At 47.8% G+C, this 18,789-nt stretch overlaps 1 protein-coding gene across 2 annotated transcripts in view; it reads left to right on the top strand.

The window, feature by feature from the left end:
- LOC138516989 (programmed cell death protein 4-like) overlaps positions 1-18,789 on the top strand; it is a 141,515-nt gene that overhangs the window by 24,260 nt on the left and 98,466 nt on the right. For both annotated transcript variants that reach the window (XM_069632482.1, XM_069632483.1), the window contains exon 3: positions 2,600-2,877. In XM_069632482.1, the coding sequence (XP_069488583.1) occupies positions 2,613-2,877 (265 nt within the window). In that variant the 5' untranslated portion in view covers positions 2,600-2,612. The remainder of the gene's footprint in view (positions 1-2,599; positions 2,878-18,789) is intronic.

The raw sequence follows: 18,789 nt of genomic DNA, 5'->3' as shown, positions 1-18,789 counted from the left end.
GCCGCGCCGGCCGCAGCTGTGTGCGCCGCCACCCCACTCCGGCAGCACTGATGGAAGGAGTTTGGCGGGAGGCTGGTCGGATCCCCGGCCGGTGGGCCCGCCCCTGCCCCTGCCGCACATTCAGCCTCTTCTCCGTGCGGGTGCACCCCACGCAGCCGCCGCTCTTGCCCCTCAGGGGTGCACCGGCTCAGGTCTCCGCGGGGCCCCTCCATACCTCCGGAACAGCTTCTTCAATGAATGGGGGCCTGCCGACCTCTTTATTGCTGCGGTGCTTCCCGCTGAAACTGTCACCACTACAGGGAGGTTCACTCCGTACAACGCACTGGCTCACTGGTCCACCGGCGCGCTCTCCCGGGCTCGGGACGCCGTGGCTCTTAAATTCACTTCCTCTCAGAGGTTGCTCAGCATTCGCTTTGTTACTGTATTTTCGGTCGCGGGATCGCCCGATAGGCTTTACTGATGGGCTTAGTGTTGCGGCCTTCGGAGGAGAGATGGTCAGATGCGTCCTCCGTCAACAGCTGCCATCTTGGAATCAGAAACCCCTATTTTTATAGAACTCTTTGGAGCTGGAGATCTTGTCAGATTCGCTCATTGTTGAAACATTTTACTGCCACCCGATTGGGGATGGTCGCCGCCCTCATATCTTCCTGGGCATACAGACAGGAGTTACACAAGCGGTAAGCTAGAGCATTCTGCTCCAGATATGCGGTGGGGTTGCAAAGAGGTTGTCTACAGGGCAACATGAGGGCACCTGGTGTGGGAATCCTAGCAGCGCATTATATGGATGTACATTGTCACTGGGGCTGTAGATGGGGATTTATTATTAATAATTATTAGTATAATATTAAGCTATTTAATTAGAGTGCAGACCTAGCTTTGGAAAGCAATAGAGCGCTTAACAATTTTAGGCCAAAAACACAGTGGGGAAGACAAAATAAAAGGCAGTGAGCAGCGTACAGGGGAAGGGCAGACAATGTTCAGCAATGGATCTACAAGCAACCAGGGGAGGAAACTGGCGCACACCACTGAGGCTCAGGTGGGGAGTGGGAAGGTGTGTGGATCTAGGTGTTTGTGGGGAGCCATTCCTTAAAAAGGGGGGGGGGAATCCTGAGCTCTTTCCTGAACTGTAGAAGCGATAGAGCGATGTTGATGGGCAGAAGGTTCCAGAGTCTTTGGGCATTGATGGAGAAGGCCTGTCTTCTGGTTGTTCCCTTCCTGCACTGGCAGAGTTCAAGTCTGCACATGTCCTTTCTTCTGGTGGATCGCAGGCCTCCGGGGAGACTGATGCCGAGTTTCTCAGTGAGGCAGCTTTGGCGACTTCAGGGTGACCGCCTTCTAGATGATGCAAAAGAGTTTGAAGATTAAATGGGCTTGCAGGGGAAGCCAGCGTAGTTTGATGGGGTCGCGGTCCCAGGTTCACTGGGTCGTAACATTGGTGAACCAGTACAGTAGGTAACAAGTTCATGGGACTCTTAGTGTCACAAAGTAGGACTTTCAACCTAACATCCTACATGACGGCAGTAAAGAGAATGTCATAGAATATTCCCTGATTCTTCAAGTGCTGCAATGTGCACTTAAGAGTCGGGCACAAAAAAGCGCACGGAATCCATTGAGCCCGTAGAATCCTGAAAAGGAGCAAGTGAGAAGAGATTGGAATTAGTCAAAAACTATTGACAAGGTTTTTATGTTGCATCTAAAAATTGCTTCAGTGTCGTTTATTTTATTAAAAAAAAAAACTTTTGTTGCTAAAATTCATTTTGCTTAATTTGGGTGAAGTGGACGGCTCAAGTTAATGTGACGACCCTGTTGAGCGATACTTATGAAGGAATCTGCCATGTATTGTACTTTGCCATAACTTTGAGTGGGAGGATATTCACCCTTCCCCAGCGCTCCAACCAGTCTGTCCGTGTCCACATGTGCAAGCTCTTGGAGAAAATTCAAATCCTTGCCTGGGGTCATTCTCTCTACAGACCTGCCTTTGGCACATAGACAAAGGCTCCTGCCTTTTTTATTTGGTACCTGCCCAACTCACTGCAGCTGCTTCACCCCATTTCCTTAGGGGTGTGCAAGGTTGGGGTATATTTTGAGATGTCTTTTAAGCTAGAACAGAGATATGGGGGTCTTGGCCCCCATATAAAATGCAGTGAACCAGTCCCCCGGGTGAGCTCACCCTTCTATTTTCCAGAATATGACCCCCTCAAAGCCTATTCTTTCTCTTCATTGTGAAGCAATACACTCTGACCCCCACACTCTGACCCCCACACTAGGGTACCTGCAGTTAGTAGGTGAAGGGTTCAGTGGAGCTACAACCAGTTATGTTTTTTTGGGGCTGCAGGTGGGCGTGTCATCCTGTGGTTTGAGAAGGATATTTGTTCTCTTTTCCAGTGTTTATTCCCTTTCCAGAGGGTCCCTTTCTTAAGTGAGGTAGAGATTTCTGGCCTCGGAGGGCAACTACTCCTGACCTAAGCAGGACCCTCTGTCTGCTCTGAGGTGAAGCACAAGAAGCTACTCCGAAAAAGAATGACCAGAGCTGCCACCTCGTCTTTTCATAGCAACTCGCACCCCTTCTTATGGTTTTCCTTTTGTTTTTCATTTTTAGATAACCAACCAGAATGGGGTCTGGAGATGAGGACTTGGAGGAGGAGGTCATTGATGGAGATATAAACCAGAACTGGACCCCACAGGAGAAGGAGCTGCACGAGGCACGCCTCAAGGCCAAGGCAAAGCGTCGCGTGAGGAGGACCTCCTCCCGGGACTCCACCCGCGAGTCTCTGTCCGAGACTGGTGAGCCGATTGTGGCGGACCCTCACAGTCCCAAAGGGAAGAACCATGACAGGAAGTCGCGTATGGGAAAGGGAAGAGGGCTCCCGAAAAAAGGTAAGACTGGGATTTTCCATGAATGCGAAGGCAAATTGCAGGCAGCTCGCGCACGCTCGGTGCTAAGGGTCCGTTGCAGAAGCCCATTTATGTTTGGCCAACTTTCTGCAAGTCTAGGTGTGTTGAAGACTCCTAAGAAAACAAAAGGGGGTGGAGGGGTAGAGAGGACAAAACTGGGTGATAGATGCATTTCTCCAAACATTCAAGGATCTACTCTAGTGTGTGCCTGTAGTTTGGATGAAGGGTTCAGTGGAGCAATAGCTGGGTTGTTCTTGACCACAGCTTGCCTGTGGGATTTGTGCCTTATGTGTTATGCCAGAATTTGTAGTCCGACCATTAGACGTAGTCGAACTGAAAATCTTTATTGGGTTAAATGAAGAAGCACCCCGACCCGGCCCTACTACGATGATGAGGTTCCCTATCTTCGACTGAAAACCCAAGATGCTCGTCGGAATGTTGAGTCAACATGTGTCTGTGTTCAGTCCAAAACCTGAGCTGTAACTGGCCCTCACCACTACACACACACACACATATGACCATACCTAAAGGCAATGCCGGCTCAGCTTGGGTTGTTGGGCTCTTGTAGTGACACATCCTCCCTCCTCTGTTAACAGTCCTTGAAGATGAATGTTCTTCACAGTAACAGTCCCTTTTACAAACGTCAGTTAGTTGCTGTAGCTCAAGAAGGTGCAATACTCTTTAACCCTTTCCAAATGAACTGGTTTCCCTTTCAGTCCTCTGCAAACTTGGATGTTTCAGTGAAGTAGAAAAAAGGCAATTATCCTCGTCCCCTTACAAATACACAAGCTATATCTTGTTAGCCCCCTCTCCAAAGCAATTGCACCTCTTTTCGGGGTTGTTTTCACTGTTTGTGCTATGGTCCACTCTCTCTCGGACCTCCCGGCCATACTCCTTTTCTTCGACTCTTGTGTCTTTGCTTAGTCACTTTAGACCTTTATTGGGCCCTCTAGTTTCTGGCTTTACACCCTGCTTGGATGTTTCCTCATTCTGTTTGATTGGTGCTTTCATCCCTTGGCTTGATCAGTCTCTCTAGCTGCACTTGTGTGTCTGCTTTCTTTGTGGGCTATATGGATCTCTCCATGGGGTCAGTGGCAAGCATTCCTGCCCACCTCCATTTCTTGTGACAAAATTATGCACATGATACTCTGCTGAACTCTCTGCATAGAGGGAGCGTGGCTCCTGTGGTGGCTGACTCCCTCACGTCGGGCCGCTTTGTCACGCTCTCAGGCATTTACCTTCTCGGTGGCTCACCAGTATCGTTCCTTGGCCTTCTCCATTGGCTGCCTTCTCGGTGGCTCACTGGTATCTTTCCTTGGCCTTCTCCATAGGCTGCCTTCTCGGTGGCTCACCGGAATCCTTCCTTGGCCGCCTTCTCGGTGGCTCACCGGTATCTTTCCTTGGCCTTCTCCATTGGCTGCCTTCTCGGTGGCTCACCGGTATCTTTCCTTGGCCTTCTCCATTGGCTGCCTTCTCGGTGGCTCACTGATATCTTTCCTTGGCCTTCTCCATTGGCTGCCTTCTCGGTGGCTCACCTGTATCTTTCCTTGGCCTTCTCCATTGGCTGCCTTCTCGGTGGCTCACCGGTATCTTTCCTTGACCTTCTCCATTGGCTGCCTTCTCGGTGGCTCACCAGTATCTTTCTTTGGCCTTCCCCAGAGGCAGCATTTGCACAGGCTCGCTGGTATCTTATCCTTCCATTGTCGGTGTCTCTCAGGATGCGGGTGGCAAACTTTGTTTGGACGACATTCCTGGACTCTGCCTACCAAGTACTGTAAGGGCGCAGAAGTAGGAATCTGACACAGTGGTGGCATAGTGATTGGCAAAGACTTTTATTTAACAATAAATGAACCTCCCTCCCTAACTCTAAGAGGGCTTTCCCTGCCTCTGATAAAGGAGCTAGTCAGAAAGTCCTAGTAAAAAATGGAGTCACCTCCCTTCCCGTTGCCCTAGCCTGCTTTGCACTTCAACATTCCCAATTTACATGAGTTCCTAGTCTTTATGGGTGCGGGGATCCCAGACCTGTGTATTTCTCTTGCCTTGGTGTCTTAGACCTGGTTCACTCTCCTGCCAGGTACTGTGCCTATGAAGATGATTTGGTTTGATCTTCATCAAATGGTGCGGGTCCCAGACCTGTGTGATTCTCTTCCATTGGTACGTCAGTTCTTTTTCGTTGGCCGTCTTGGCTCCTCCCCACAGGGTCTTTCCCTTGTGAGCCAGCATCTGCTGGGTCCCTCCGTTACCCCCTTCCAACCGCTCTGGTAGTCCTTGTACATTTAGTGGTTCTACTGTTTCGGCCCGGTCGGTATTGCGGGGGTGGTGTGCGCTCTCCCAGCATGCTGCAGCATCTCCGCAGCACTTGCAGGTGCACCGTCTTGCGGAGGGCTTGCCTGGATGTTCCCTGCTCTGCTTCTCCACATGGCCCTTCGGCATCAAACCATGTAAGAGCCTCTCTGCCTACCCTGAAAGCTCTTCTGTAGCTGCTCTGGTTCTCCGCTGAGCATTCCCCGCGCTTGTGGTTCCTCCACGGAAGGCCACTCTCCTTCCTGATTTCCCGCTATAGTTTTAACTGGCTTTTGCCCAAACCGCTCTCGAACAATCGGACTGTTCATTCATGTTCTTACGAGTGCTCTCCATGCCTACACATGGCTTCCTCATCCCAATACTGATCTTCTTCCAATGAGTCAATTGGTCTCTCCCTCATCTCATTGCTTAAGGGTTACCTTAAGGAGCCCACACTATTCCTCATCCCAGTAGCTCCAATATTGGAGGTATTACAAAAACACATAGAAACACTAGGGAAACTGTTGATTGGGGATTGTGAGAGGGGGGTGGGTTGGTGTGTTATTTGGGCTATGGATCACTGGGGTATTAGAGGGAGTAGTGGTGGCTTTACTCCAGAGCAGGTGACCTCATCATGGGGCTCTGGAGTATTAGAGGGGGCTGTGGTGGCCTTACTCCATAGCAGGTGACGTCATCATGTCGCTCTTGAGTATTAGAGGGGACTGTGGTGGCTTTACTCCAGAGCAGGTGACCTCATCATTGTTTGCCTGACTCCAGTGCAGGTGACCTGCCTTATCATGGATCACTGGGGTATTAGAAGGGGCCGTGGTGGCCTTACTCCAGAGCAGGTGACCTCATCATTGTTTGCCTGACTCCAGTGCACATGACATGCCTTATCATGGATCACTGGGGTATTAGAGAGAGTAGTGGTAGCCTTACTCCAGAGCAGGTGACCTCATCATTGTTTGCCTGACTCCAGTGCAGGTGACCCGCCTTATCATGGATCACTTGGGTATAAGAGGGAGTGTGGTGGACAGATGAATGTGAACACATTGTGTAGATGAGAACACATGAGTGTAGAATGCGGCTGAATGAATATGGAGAGCACATGAATGTAGAAAACGGTTGAGTGTAATGAGGGGAAGAACATGGACCGCGGAGGAGCTTAGGGAACGGCTGAGTACAGCTATCGGCTGAATCTGGCGAGCGACGGAATGTAGCGAGCGGCTGAGTATGGCAAGCAGCTGAGTACGTCGGGCGACCGAGTGTAGTAAGCGGCTGAGTATGGCGAGATAACGGGTATGCGTCGAACGAACGAGAAATAAGAGCGAGAAAACGAGTGTACACAAAACAGATAAGTACATTGTACGGAAGAGTGAACGGAGCTGATGAATGCAGAACTGACAATTGGCGGATGAGCATCTGATGCGAATGAGTGCGTAACAGATGAGCCTGGGGAGCGGGTGAACGCACGAAACAAATGAATGAATGGACCAGAGCGCATGATTATGCTAGATGGAGGAGTACGCTATACGGATGAATTCGCTGACCCGATGAATAGTGCATAAGAGCAGATGAGAAACAAAACACATCGCACGGACCGGACCCCTCTGAATTGCGTAATGTGCAGACTTTGATGTGGAACGCAAGGAACCGTTGTAAGAGCATACTTCATTTCACACCCCACGCTTACTCTCTCCTTACACCACCACTCAAGTAGAACACAGAGATACTATGACACCATTCGGTATAACTGTTCTCATATCAACATCCGCCGCTCACTCCCCATCACTCTAAGTAAACATTGCTGGTTTCTCACCCCCAGCCAAGCGTTCTCGTCAGGCCTAACGCTGCCTCACTCGGACTGGATAACTCCTGCCAGACCGAACACATACTCCTGATTCCTCAACCACCACACCTATCGCTAGGAAGCAGCTACCACAGAAATTCCGCACCAGCTGCACACATACCTGGTGCGCACACGCACCTTTGACCCTCTCTAATCTCTCCACTGACCCGAACCTCGGTTCCCAAGGGCGTTCAACCTACCAGCGCCTTCAGACCATACCAATGGTATATAAGGCGCTATATAAATGCAAAATAACAATAACAATAACTATGCGGGACCATGTTCTCCCCAGGTAATCACTTATCCCATAGGGTGCTTCCCTCCCCATGAGATCCACCCTCTGAGTACCACCCCCTGGGGGACTATCGGGTGGCGGCGTCACCTCCCTGGCCTCGTGGAAGGGGCTCCCTCCCCCTTGAATTCCCATTCCCCTCCCCCTCCCGGGGTAAAGTGCTGACACAGTACACTCTGTGGTCCCACTTCCAGGCAGCATTGTTTCAACTTGCGTCTCCACCCCAGCTGATTGTCTCTTGCGAAAAGACTGGGAGTCTTTGTTCCCTAATAGGGAGTCAACCCTGTTTAGATCCTGCTTGCCCAAACCTCAGCTAGGGTCTTGCGTTCACCTCTGTAGTCTCAATGGGAGTGGCTCCTACTTGGGGAGAAGGCACAACTCCTCTATATATGTCGCACTTTGCAAAAGTGTTGTCCAAGAAGTACAAACCTTTGAACTCCCTACAAAAAACTGTAAACAGGTGTTGATTTGTCTATTCAGGTTAGAAATCACAGTAGGTATATTTGTCAGGATGACTTCTCAGTTAAGTAGCTTCTACTTCAATAACTTCACTTCTACCACTGTTTACCATGAGGATACTATCCTTGACACCTTAGCATTCTATTTCAGTTGAATTGCTGAAGGCTTGCATCCACTGACAACCAAACATATAACACCACAGCCTCAGTACTTAGCATTTTAAAGACGGGTTTGGACAAGATTCACTTTAAGACACTGCAACTCTTTAAATTGGGCAAGGCACTAGTCCTCTGAATATATGTTAAAAAGGGGCAGACTCTTTGCCTCTCTTGTCTGTCTTAACAACTTGGTGTATATGCTCAGCAAGTATCCCCCCCCCCGAACCTCCCAACTCTGCCTTCACCTCTTTGCCACCACCCCCGTGCCAATGTCAGCCACACAATTACCCAGAAGCCTTGGTGCCACTCTTGGCTTGTACACTCCTATTTCAGGCAATTCTGATCTTCTATTAGGCTCACAGTACTTATTAGAACAGTGATGTCTTTGAGAAAGGCTGCTTCATTCTCAATAGGGGAATACTCTTGGCTTGGGCAATGCTTGCGCTCTCTCCAAATTCAAATGTAGATTTAAACACTTTGTCTTCTCTAAGTAACAATGTTTGCTTGCTTCAATACAGAGGTAGAGTTCACTCTGCACTTTAAAAACATAATTAGGCATACACGACTACTTCTTCGGGGAGTTTTAAAGCTGTAAGTGTTTCAGTGTTTTATAACGGTTGTCTCCTTAATGAGAGACGCACGACCTGTAATGTTCACTCTCGGCTTGGGAAACAAAATTAGGTACATGCCACCACTCCTTTATCAACTTTAAAGACTTTACAGGTTTGACAATGGTATTTCGGTAACAATTCAGCTTCTACGCAAGTAAAAGAGAAACTTCCCATTCACACGTGTGCTAGTTTATTGGCCACTTGTTAGAAAAATGCATCAACCAACCGGCTTGCTTCTACTTCTTACACCAGTGAAAGAGACGGGCTACAGAACGCCAGGGTTGACTCACCGGCTTCTGGTGTCCGTGTTCTGCGGGTGCTCGAGTTCCACGACTTCGGGCACAACTGTAATGAGAATCTGAGTGCTGATAACACACTGACCTAAGAGCAGATGAACCTCACCTGTGACAATTAAAGACCTCCCAGTTATTACCCATCACCCTCTGGAAGACAAGTGTCACAGATGGTAGAGGGGCAACAGGGAAACCCTCGGGGGAAGAAAACCCTTGTTGTCCAATGTCTTGGAGATGGATGTTTCTTGAATCCCAGCATCTGATGTACGCAAATCTTTAAATCTGGATGGCGAGCGAAATACTAGGGATTGGTGACAGACTGGCGACATCTACACAGGTCGGAGAAGCTCTGGAGGTGAGGATGGAGGTTGCGGGTACCTAGAGCACTTCATAAGCACACAGGAATGACAGAGTTATTAGTGAAGAGAAGCATTCACAACACACGCAACACACCGGTTCTCTAGGAGTGAGTACTCACAAGTGGCAAGCTATGGGTGTAGTGACGCGTTTACCTCTGGTTCTGCATCCCCCTTTGTAGACTGTCTTCCTCGATCCAATTCGCTCTGACAAGCGCTGCACGTCGAAGGACGCACACTAGACCGCCAGAATGCCTAGCTGCCGCCATATTGAGGTTGCCGCGATGCAGCCTTCAGGAGACCCCTGGCAGACGCTGCTAGCATTGCCATAGGGACCACTGCATCCGTCCTGCCGTGACCGCAACTTAAAATACTTCACAGGGACACACACCCTTCCTCTGCTCAGGTGTCTCCGGTGCGGCCACTAGAATAAGGAGCCCCTCTCGCTCCTGAGACCTGCGACTTGCCCAAAGCTCCTCGCTTCAGTCTCTGACACGTTTCCTTTCCAGCAATCACAGCAATTGGACTCACATAGGGAAAGACAGCATCTCTGCATGTCTTCCTCTCCTCTGCATTTCAGAGTTTGGGGGAACATGATCCTCTCGGAACAAGCGGGTGAATCTACTGCATCCATGTTTCCAGAGTCCCTCTGGTTCTCCATTTGCTGCTTGGTTTGCTAGCTCTGTGCCTTCTTCTACTGCTGCACACACTCTTGTCACAATTCTAGCTCCTTACTCTCCTTCCTCTTTCAATTGCCTGCACCTGAGGGCATTTTATGCCTCCTAGGTTCCTTCAGGTGTGGCTGTTAAGCTTAAGTGCTTGACGTCTGCTGCAGCATGCCGCTCTACTTCGTCCCAGTACTCATGGGATTATGGGACATGCAGTCCCCAACAGTAAAGTCAATTCTTTTAACTTCTGCTGTTTGGCAAACTGCTAAAAGTGTGGGATTACGGGCAAAGTTAAACTGGGGGATTTCCCCAGCCATCCTGGCCAAGTTCTGCAACCCCCTTGTCCACCGCCGTGTGATCCTCCTGCAGTACACGACCCCTAGGGTCGGGAATCGGGAATCTTCTGGCTTTCCCATGCCACATAAGAAGGGTACCAAGCCAGGTTTCTGGGAGGAATCGTCACTGTCACTTCAAGAAACCGAAATGCAATTCCCATCTCCTTGGATTTGGATAATGCTGGATTTCACGTAACCATGGAAGAGAAACCAAATTCACCTTTAAGAGTTGGCTGCAAGCTTAGAAACAAAAAACAAGAAGAGGCAGAGAGAACCTTCATCAGAGGAGCTCCTCTGAAGGAACGTCCTGGAGGGGCAGATCACTGTTGAATTTCAGAGCCAGGGCCAGCAGCAGCGTTGGAGAATCGGAGCAGAGAAGAGTACTGGAAGCCTGGCAAAGTGATCAGTGCAGCAACCGATGCAGGGACTGGTTTAATAAAACCGTTGCACTTGGTGGCATGACCGTGGGGGGGCTAGGAACCTACAAACAAATGTCTATACCTAGCACATCGGGAGGCACGAGTCCTCCGTTCAGCCTGAGTGCATGGAGACGGCAGAGGCATGCAGGTTGAGAAACTGACGCTAAGCGTCAGGAGAGCGAAACCATGGGAAGACGCCATGACGAAATGCGAAACCCTGTAAACCAGACCAATGCTGAAGAAAATAGCAGAGAAGGGCCTGGAAACTTGCCACAAGTGAAGTTACTGTGACTTTGGGTTACGAGAGCCTGAGAGATCCAAAATGCGAACTTTGGCAAAGGCCACGAGTTGTGTCAAGTTTAAGCAATCGCAAAGGCCTGTGAAAGTAATTAATAAAATCTGGAGAATTCAACCTATTACAGGAGAAACCACAAGAAAAACATACAAGGAATTGGCAGGAAGGATAGGAAAAGGATCCCTATGTGTAAAGTTGTTAAGACTTTAAATGTATATCGGGAGTTACAGAATCTCTTGAGTGCACAAGGAGGATCAAGGAACTTTCTTTTAATTTGGAACTAACCCACTACCATGGGAAGTAGGCCACTGAGTCAGGCCAAGGGAAGTCTTAAGCTAAGTTAAGAATTAGTGCAGGTCAACTGGTGTGGGACAACACAAGACTTCTTCTCTTGGTATTGGGTAACCCACCTTTTTCATATAGGCCAGTACTAATCAAGTTGGTAGTGTAACTGCGTAGCCAAGTTTATCTTTAGGGGGATAATTTGAGCTGTACAATGACATCGGTAAATACAGGTATCAAAGTAAACTCTTACATGCTTAAAGTTCTAGTATACATATTTATATATACACAAAGATATTAAGCATCCTAAAAGTAACATTAATCCCCGGTTGTAATTCAAAAGTGAACAAAAAAGCAGAGGAGTAATTCATGTTATACATTTTCCAGCACTAAGCGTGACGTCATTTGAGGTCAGTAATGACACTTATTTTATATCTCCTTTACAGTATTGAGTTATAAGGGAGGGAAAGGTTATCGTAAGATCAGAACATACTGCTATTGTACCAGAAAACAGATTCTTCCAAAGGGATGTAGGCGGTCTTGTAGTCCAGCAATAATCATGTTCAAACACGCACTGCTAAAGCCAATAGGTTCTGAAGCGGGTCTTTAAGGAGCCAGGACAGCCAAAGTCAATGGGCCACTTCAAGGTTTTGATGCTCTCTTCTTAGAAAATGTTCTTTAATAGTCAGTAGTTCAAATAGAAAATCGCATCAACTCAAGAGGAGTCACCTTGAAGAAGCACAAGCTGACAGGCCAGTGCTAGTGAGTTGAGGTCAAATCAGAATAGGGTAAAATGGCACTCTCCAATGTAGTAAGCACACCAAATGGCAAAAGGTTGATGTACCCCAATCCCCACAGTACTTGAGAATTGAACAATTGGTGCCAGCTGGATGCCTCCCTGTTGCAATGCAGCAGACCATGGTTCCTAGTCTTTGGTCGTGGTGACGAAAAGGAGGACGTCTGGCGGGCTTCTACGGCAGCACTAGAGGGACTCTGCAGCAATGGATTCTCCTTTATTCAGCAGCTTTATGGTTTTGGCACATTATTCTCAGCACCAAAGAACGAAGAGCTCTGGTTAGTAGTTACTTTATCCCTCTGCCCTGGACTCTGGTGAGGGGACTAGGGATGAAGAGGTCCTGCTTCTGTAGTGTCCTCTGGATGCCCACAAAGTTTTGACCAAATTCGCACTTCGGAAAACAATGCACTGGGTGATGGTCAGGGGTCCCCATGCATTGGGATTCTGCAGCCTTGGAAAGTCGCAGAAAGTCAGGGGTTGCACCAAAATGGAGTTTGTCTTGAGGCTAGTTTGTCCCACCAGCCTATGCGAGGAAGTCGCCCCATAGGATTCTTCCCATTCTATACGAAACCTGGGTCAGCACAGCTGCAGGGCTTCACAGGGCACCTTGCCGTCCAGGAGTGTGCTGCTGACGTCTCTCCACTTCTTCGTCGGATGTTGTCCTCCAGTGGTCGACTGCCTCTAGTCCCGGAAACCTCACCTTTTAAAGTTCCAATTCATTCACAGCCCTAGGCTGTCAATAACTCAGCAGGGTGGCTGTCCTCCAGTCCAATCGGAACTGGTTTCACTCAGGCAAACCTAGAGACAAAGGACGGGGAGGTTTCGGGACCCTCCCTCACTTCCTGCCTTTCTAGACACACTGGACCTTGGTTGGGCCTCGGGGCTGAGGCCTGCCAAAGGCAAAACCCACAAAGGACTCAAACCTGAGTCAAACAGAGTAAAAGCCCATAAGAAACCAACTGACAAGAAATGGCGAAAAAAGACCGGGCCATTTTGGTAAAATGGTCACCCTTGGGTGCTGTACTGCAGCAGATGATTCCGCCTGCAGATACATGGCACAAGGTATTAAAAAAGAAACCACTGCCACCAGCCATCAAGTGAGTTAGTGTAACAGAATGTTACATGAGGAATGGGTTAAAGGAGATACTATATAACCGCCCCAGCACTCCACATAGGGTGGTGTATGCTGGACCCATAAAGTAAAGCTAAGTAAGACAGGGGTCATCTTACTCTTCTTGGGAACAGTAGTTCACCCAAGAAAATGTTGTTCAACATTATTAAAAGTCCAAGGGACTTCTAATGTGTGTCACAATGCAAATGCCGATGCCTATGCAGTTTACCAAACTGTAATATTAAACAGTAAGAAAAGCATAAATCCCTGTCAGGACAAAAATCATTAGTGAGGAAAAAAAGTCCCACTCACTCAGATACGCATAATTTACATTTATTTAATCCAGTTCTCTTTATGAATCTGGGGTCCCAATTTAATAACATTGATACTTTACAGCTTCTCTGCGCTTTCGTGACAAAAGCACAGGGTTGCTCAGAAGATATATAGAAATAAACAGATTACAGATAAGCATATTATTTCTTTATAAAAAGCCAATGATAAAAAAATAATCCCCACCCTAGTCCCTTCAGAACTGTGGCATTGAAAAGTGAACTACACGTAACGGATACCCATGCATTTAAATCCCTCTCAGCACGCATGCACCGTGGATGGAATTGAATGCATGAGAGAGCAGGAAGAATCTTTCCTTTTAGTTTTAAATATCGCAACCTATACAATTCTCGCTACTTCCCTTTTATTCAAAATACCCCCTTACTCAATAGACAGGCCAGAGTTTAAATAACATTTTAAGCTCCATTGCAACAAACTACTGGACCTTCAATGGCATGTAAAAAGGAAAATGTATGTTCAACACGTATGTAGGCCTGATTCCCTTCTGTGATACTGCCATTTAATTCTCGTGTAAAAGTGTACCTGTCTTACTTTCAATGGGAAACCTTAAACAGCAAGAGAATGGGTTGCGAATAATCGCCCTTTCCCTTTGTCTGGGCCACCTGGCTTTAACAGCCCAATGAATAGCCAATAATTTCATAGAACAATTCTGAAATATTCCAAATAAAGTCAATAGTGTTTTAAGGCAAAAAGTCAACCCATCACTTATTTCAATATGAATTCATAATACATCATTGTTCAAAACAAATTTTAATAATGACCCAATGCGTTTCGAGAACTTTCTTCATCGGTGGTCCAGGTGGGACGTTAATTCTACAAATAATCAAAGAAAAAGTAGTCTTAATTTCATCCAACACATCCTTCGATTGGTGCAAGTTAATCTACTATACAATAAATCGTACATCAAATATCATTCAAGTTAGGATCCACCTGTCACGGTCCTGCTAAGAATGTCCTAAAAAGGCTTGCTATAGGGATGCAGCAATACATATGGGTAGGGCTCCATTCCTGATTGCCTAACGGATAATAATTTCTTGCGAAATCTCTCTCCTTATTTTGTTTACTGATGCATATAAGACCTTCTGAAGTGGCTGTGTAAGAAATGGAGTCGTCCTCATCCCATGTTCATGATATGTGAATCAACTGCCTCATAAAGGTGGAATTTATGACCAAAGCCTGTATAAATGTCACTGTGTTAAATCACATCCTTCAATAGACATTAATGTAGGTCCAGAAATGATGATACGACACGCCCATTCCCTTGGAGGTGGTGATATAAAATAGCTACTTGCAGGGGTAATGACGATAAGTGATGTATCGAGCAGGAATCTACGGAGTAAAAAAGTGTTAAAATTGGTTGATGACAGTTCAAAATATACGGACAACCTAGTGTCCTGCTGTAGGTTATCCACTTACCTCTTCCCAGGTAAATGGTGTAAGGGGGTAGAGTAGTCCTGCTGGGAGTTCAATAGATATCCCCATGGAATCAAGTCCCAAAAGGTGGGCAACTCTTACATCTAGTGATAATGAATAGATGTTAAATTCACCTAGTAATCCCAAACCAATGAGGTAAAGGAGTTAAACTAAGTGCCTACCTCCAAAAGTAATCGAAGATCGGCAAATTCGGAAGTGTGTATGACTAGTGTTTCCACACGGGCAGCCTGATGGGAATACAGTACACAATGGCTGCTCTCAGTAGAGGCATGGAAACATTGCGTGATGTTGTGCCGTGTTGACGGCAGCAACTGTTTTTGTAAACAAAAATGCGTCTGTTTCTAATGGAACGTGGAACTTGCTCCTCGATATGAATGAGTAATAAATCGCCAGTAGTGCATGATGGCATTCAAAGTAGGTCAATGCATATTAAAGACCTCCCTTAGGTGTGCCGATTGGATGCACAGAATGGGAGGGAGGGTTTCCAAAGTCCATTTAACTTTTAAGATGGCTGTTTCTCTACCTCCATAAGACGCATGTCTCGCGTGCTGGTATGAAATTAAATTATGGGCTCCAATTTCTAGTGAATGTCCAAAATCGAATCACTGTACCGTATTGCTCTTGTATTATGGAAATTATAACGGACTAACTAAATAAGCATTTCCAGAGATACTAAAAACAAGTAACCCGAAACAGGCTGTACATCAACTTCAACTCGGGGTCATTTGTGTCTTTCTATACTGATGACACTAGTAGTATGGAATTTCTAGCTACGACGGTCAGTTGCCCCTCATCCCTGAAAGGGCATACACTCTGGTCAACATAGAACTCCATGATGTAAATAGTCATGTGAGTCAATCGTCCAATCACAATTAAAGCATCAACCTGGGGTTATGTGTAATTCTAATATTGATGTCACTAAGGGATAAGGGGCAACTGACGGTATATCAACATCCTTTATTCTACTAAAGAGCATAGATTCTAGTAACCATATAAATCCACGTATATAGTCCTGCTAAAGTTCACAGACTAATCACAATTGTACATCCCGATCTATTTGATCAGCGGTGTGTCTATGTAGATAAGACATTCAAGTGTTATCTTGCATGGAATGTTTTAGATATCCGATTGCTGCCAATATGTCTGTTATTATACACAGTAAGGTAATATAGTTCTTACTCCTTTTTGAGTTTACAATCTAGAGGTGAAAATATTAGTCCTAAGGTAAGTCCATCCAATTTAGACCATCAACCCAGTTCTCAGAGATATGGTCCTAAATAGATATCTTTGTTCATACCCGATGGCTCAACAGCATCATGATGGTAAATCCAATGTAATTTGCGCTGTACTTTTAGCGCACCCAAGAGGGGGAGACCAATCTCCACATTGGGGCAGTTGTGTGGTGATTTATCTCTAAAGTGTGCATATACTGGGGTGTTTGCTGTTCTTACATTGGACTTGTTTTCAGTCTCTTTAGCACCATATCTCTGAGAACTGGGCTGATGGTCTAAATTGACTGTACGTGCACTAGATTCCTCTCTGGCACAAATTCATTCATGCAGTTTTTATCATGATGGGATCAGTGGTTATTTACTTACAGGTTTGCTCTTATAACTTATTGATACTGTTCTCATAGCTCTCAACACACCCGCTTTTGGCGGGTGTCACCCGCCTTGCAAAGGGCTGACTCACCCGCCAAGCCTCCTGCACGCCCATTCTTTCCAATGGGCGTCTCACCCGCCAAAAACAAAATCCGGTGATTTCACCCGCCTTTGCGAGACAAATGGTTGAGAGGTATGTGTTCTGTACAAATTATTGTGATGCTGGAAATGCATCATAGGGACAGGGCCTCTGAATCCTTGTCCTTTACTGTTTTTTATCGTGTGTTCTGTCGTGTTTTCTGCCCACTCCTGGCAGTGCAGCTCTCTTTTGGTTTGGTGAACAGACCCATGGGATACCCTTATGGCACCCATGGGTAGGGGTACAACCCTGTGCCCCTAGTGTATGTTTTTGGGCACCTGTGGGTAGCCCACAGAGCAGGGTATGGGCTGGTGGCAGCTCCATGCTGAAATTGACAGGTGCTCTGGGTGTCCTCCATTTTGGGATACCCAGGCCCTGCCATTGGAATCAGTTGATTCCTGATGGAAAACAAGATGGCCCCTGTGGCCTCTTGCTTTCTATTGCCTCTTACCTTGTTTTCCCAAAGTCCTGGGAAGCCCTGACTCTGTCCCTTCCCCCTGACTGGCTGTTGGGTGGAAGTTCCATATATGGTGTTGTTGTGAAGGCCCAGCTAGACTGACTGGAGCCTTCCCATTCACTGTATGTTGTGGGTACCTCCTGTGGGTGGGACCTGGGTGAAGGGAGTGGGTGACCAATATACACTCCTTGTTGTGGTTGTCTGGCATGTGAGACAAAGACTGAGACAACCCTGCCCGAAACTGGCCTGAATGCAGTGTGTAGTGCTGAATGGCTGGGTACTTGTCCCAATCCACATTCCTTGTTGTGAGTGTCTGAAAGGGAGGAGTGTGGCCTGAATGCACTGTGTGCCTGATTGGCTGACTGACTGCATGAATGCCCTTCTGTGTGATTGGCTGCTGTGTGTGTGCCAGCAGTGTGGATGAGAGACAGAATAGTATATCTGGGGACCTCTCACCACTGGAAATTGTTCAGAGTTCAGAAGCGTTCAGAAGCTGAGTCTCCACTCAAGAGTAACTGGAACTGCTGACCCTCGACGCCCAGCTGGAAGAAGAAGACTTGCTGCTGCATTTGCTTCGACCGATCCGAAGGCTGCCGTGTTCGTCGAGGACTGACCCGAGAGAGGACCTGGTAAGGCGCCCTCTTCCCGTGCTCCGATAGACCATCTAGCACCGCTGAATCTTCACCGAAGCTCCCTGGACGCCAGACCATCGAAAGGTTGCCGACCGGAGAAGGGGACTGCCGAGGAGACCGAAGTAAAGCACCCGGACCTCGACGCTGTCGAAGTCCATTGCCGTCGACCAGGGTTCGCAGGTCTGTGTAACCGCTGGAGGCCTGTCGAAGTTGTGTTGCCCAGCCGTGGGAACCACTTCACGCCGTGCCGCCGACGACCGGAGCCGTCCGCTCCTTGCCTAAGAACATTCGAATCGAAGGACTCCCTCGTCCGCACCGTCGACCGCTTTATCCTGCCGGAGAAAGTCGAGGACGACCAACGCGCCGAGGAGAATCCGCCGGTGGGTTTCCCGCCACCTCACGACCCCAAAGACTCGAGCGACTCGACGCCCTTGCTGGGCCACCGTCATTCACAATCTTTGCGGTCCAGAACTAGTGTCGCCGAGGTGCCCCGCACGCCTCTTCCTCGCAGGACGCCGACGTCTCGACGCCGACGAGCACCGCTCGGATCGAAGCCTGCCGCCTCATCGACGCCGTTCTACCCTGTTTGTTGTCGGACGTTCGACGCCCCGTGTCTCCCGCTTGAAAGGGAAGGCATTCAAGAAGGGCCGTCGATTCCCCGACACCGAACACCGAGTTCCTCGACGCTTCTCGACACCTCTCGACGATCCGTGACTCCTGCTTTAAAGGGGGTCACTCTAGAAGGATCTGTCGACGCCTCTTCGAAGAACTCGACTCCACCAGGTACATTGGGGGGGTAAAAACATTGTAGGAGAGAATAAGACTATTGAACAATATATGGACTGGGCTTGTGTTATATCTCTTTATTTTACAGGTTGCCCAGGTGGGGGGATCTCCACACAGAACTGTGTCCAGTAGCGAGGGCCAGTCTTCTGCCTATTGTTTCAACCCTCTAGTATCTCTCCTCTCTCTATTGCTGGTTTCCTTCTTATTGATCTGCGTGCCATTTCTACAGTATTGTGAATGCACTGTTATGAGGTCTAATATTAGTGGTACCACTTTAGAATTGTAGA

Source organism: Ambystoma mexicanum, chromosome 6q, assembly GCF_040938575.1.
Source record: "Ambystoma mexicanum isolate Mex_15411 chromosome 6q, UKY_AmexF1_1, whole genome shotgun sequence".
NCBI lineage: Eukaryota > Metazoa > Chordata > Amphibia > Caudata > Ambystomatidae > Ambystoma > Ambystoma mexicanum.
This window is presented reverse-complemented; position numbering and strand designations above follow the sequence as displayed.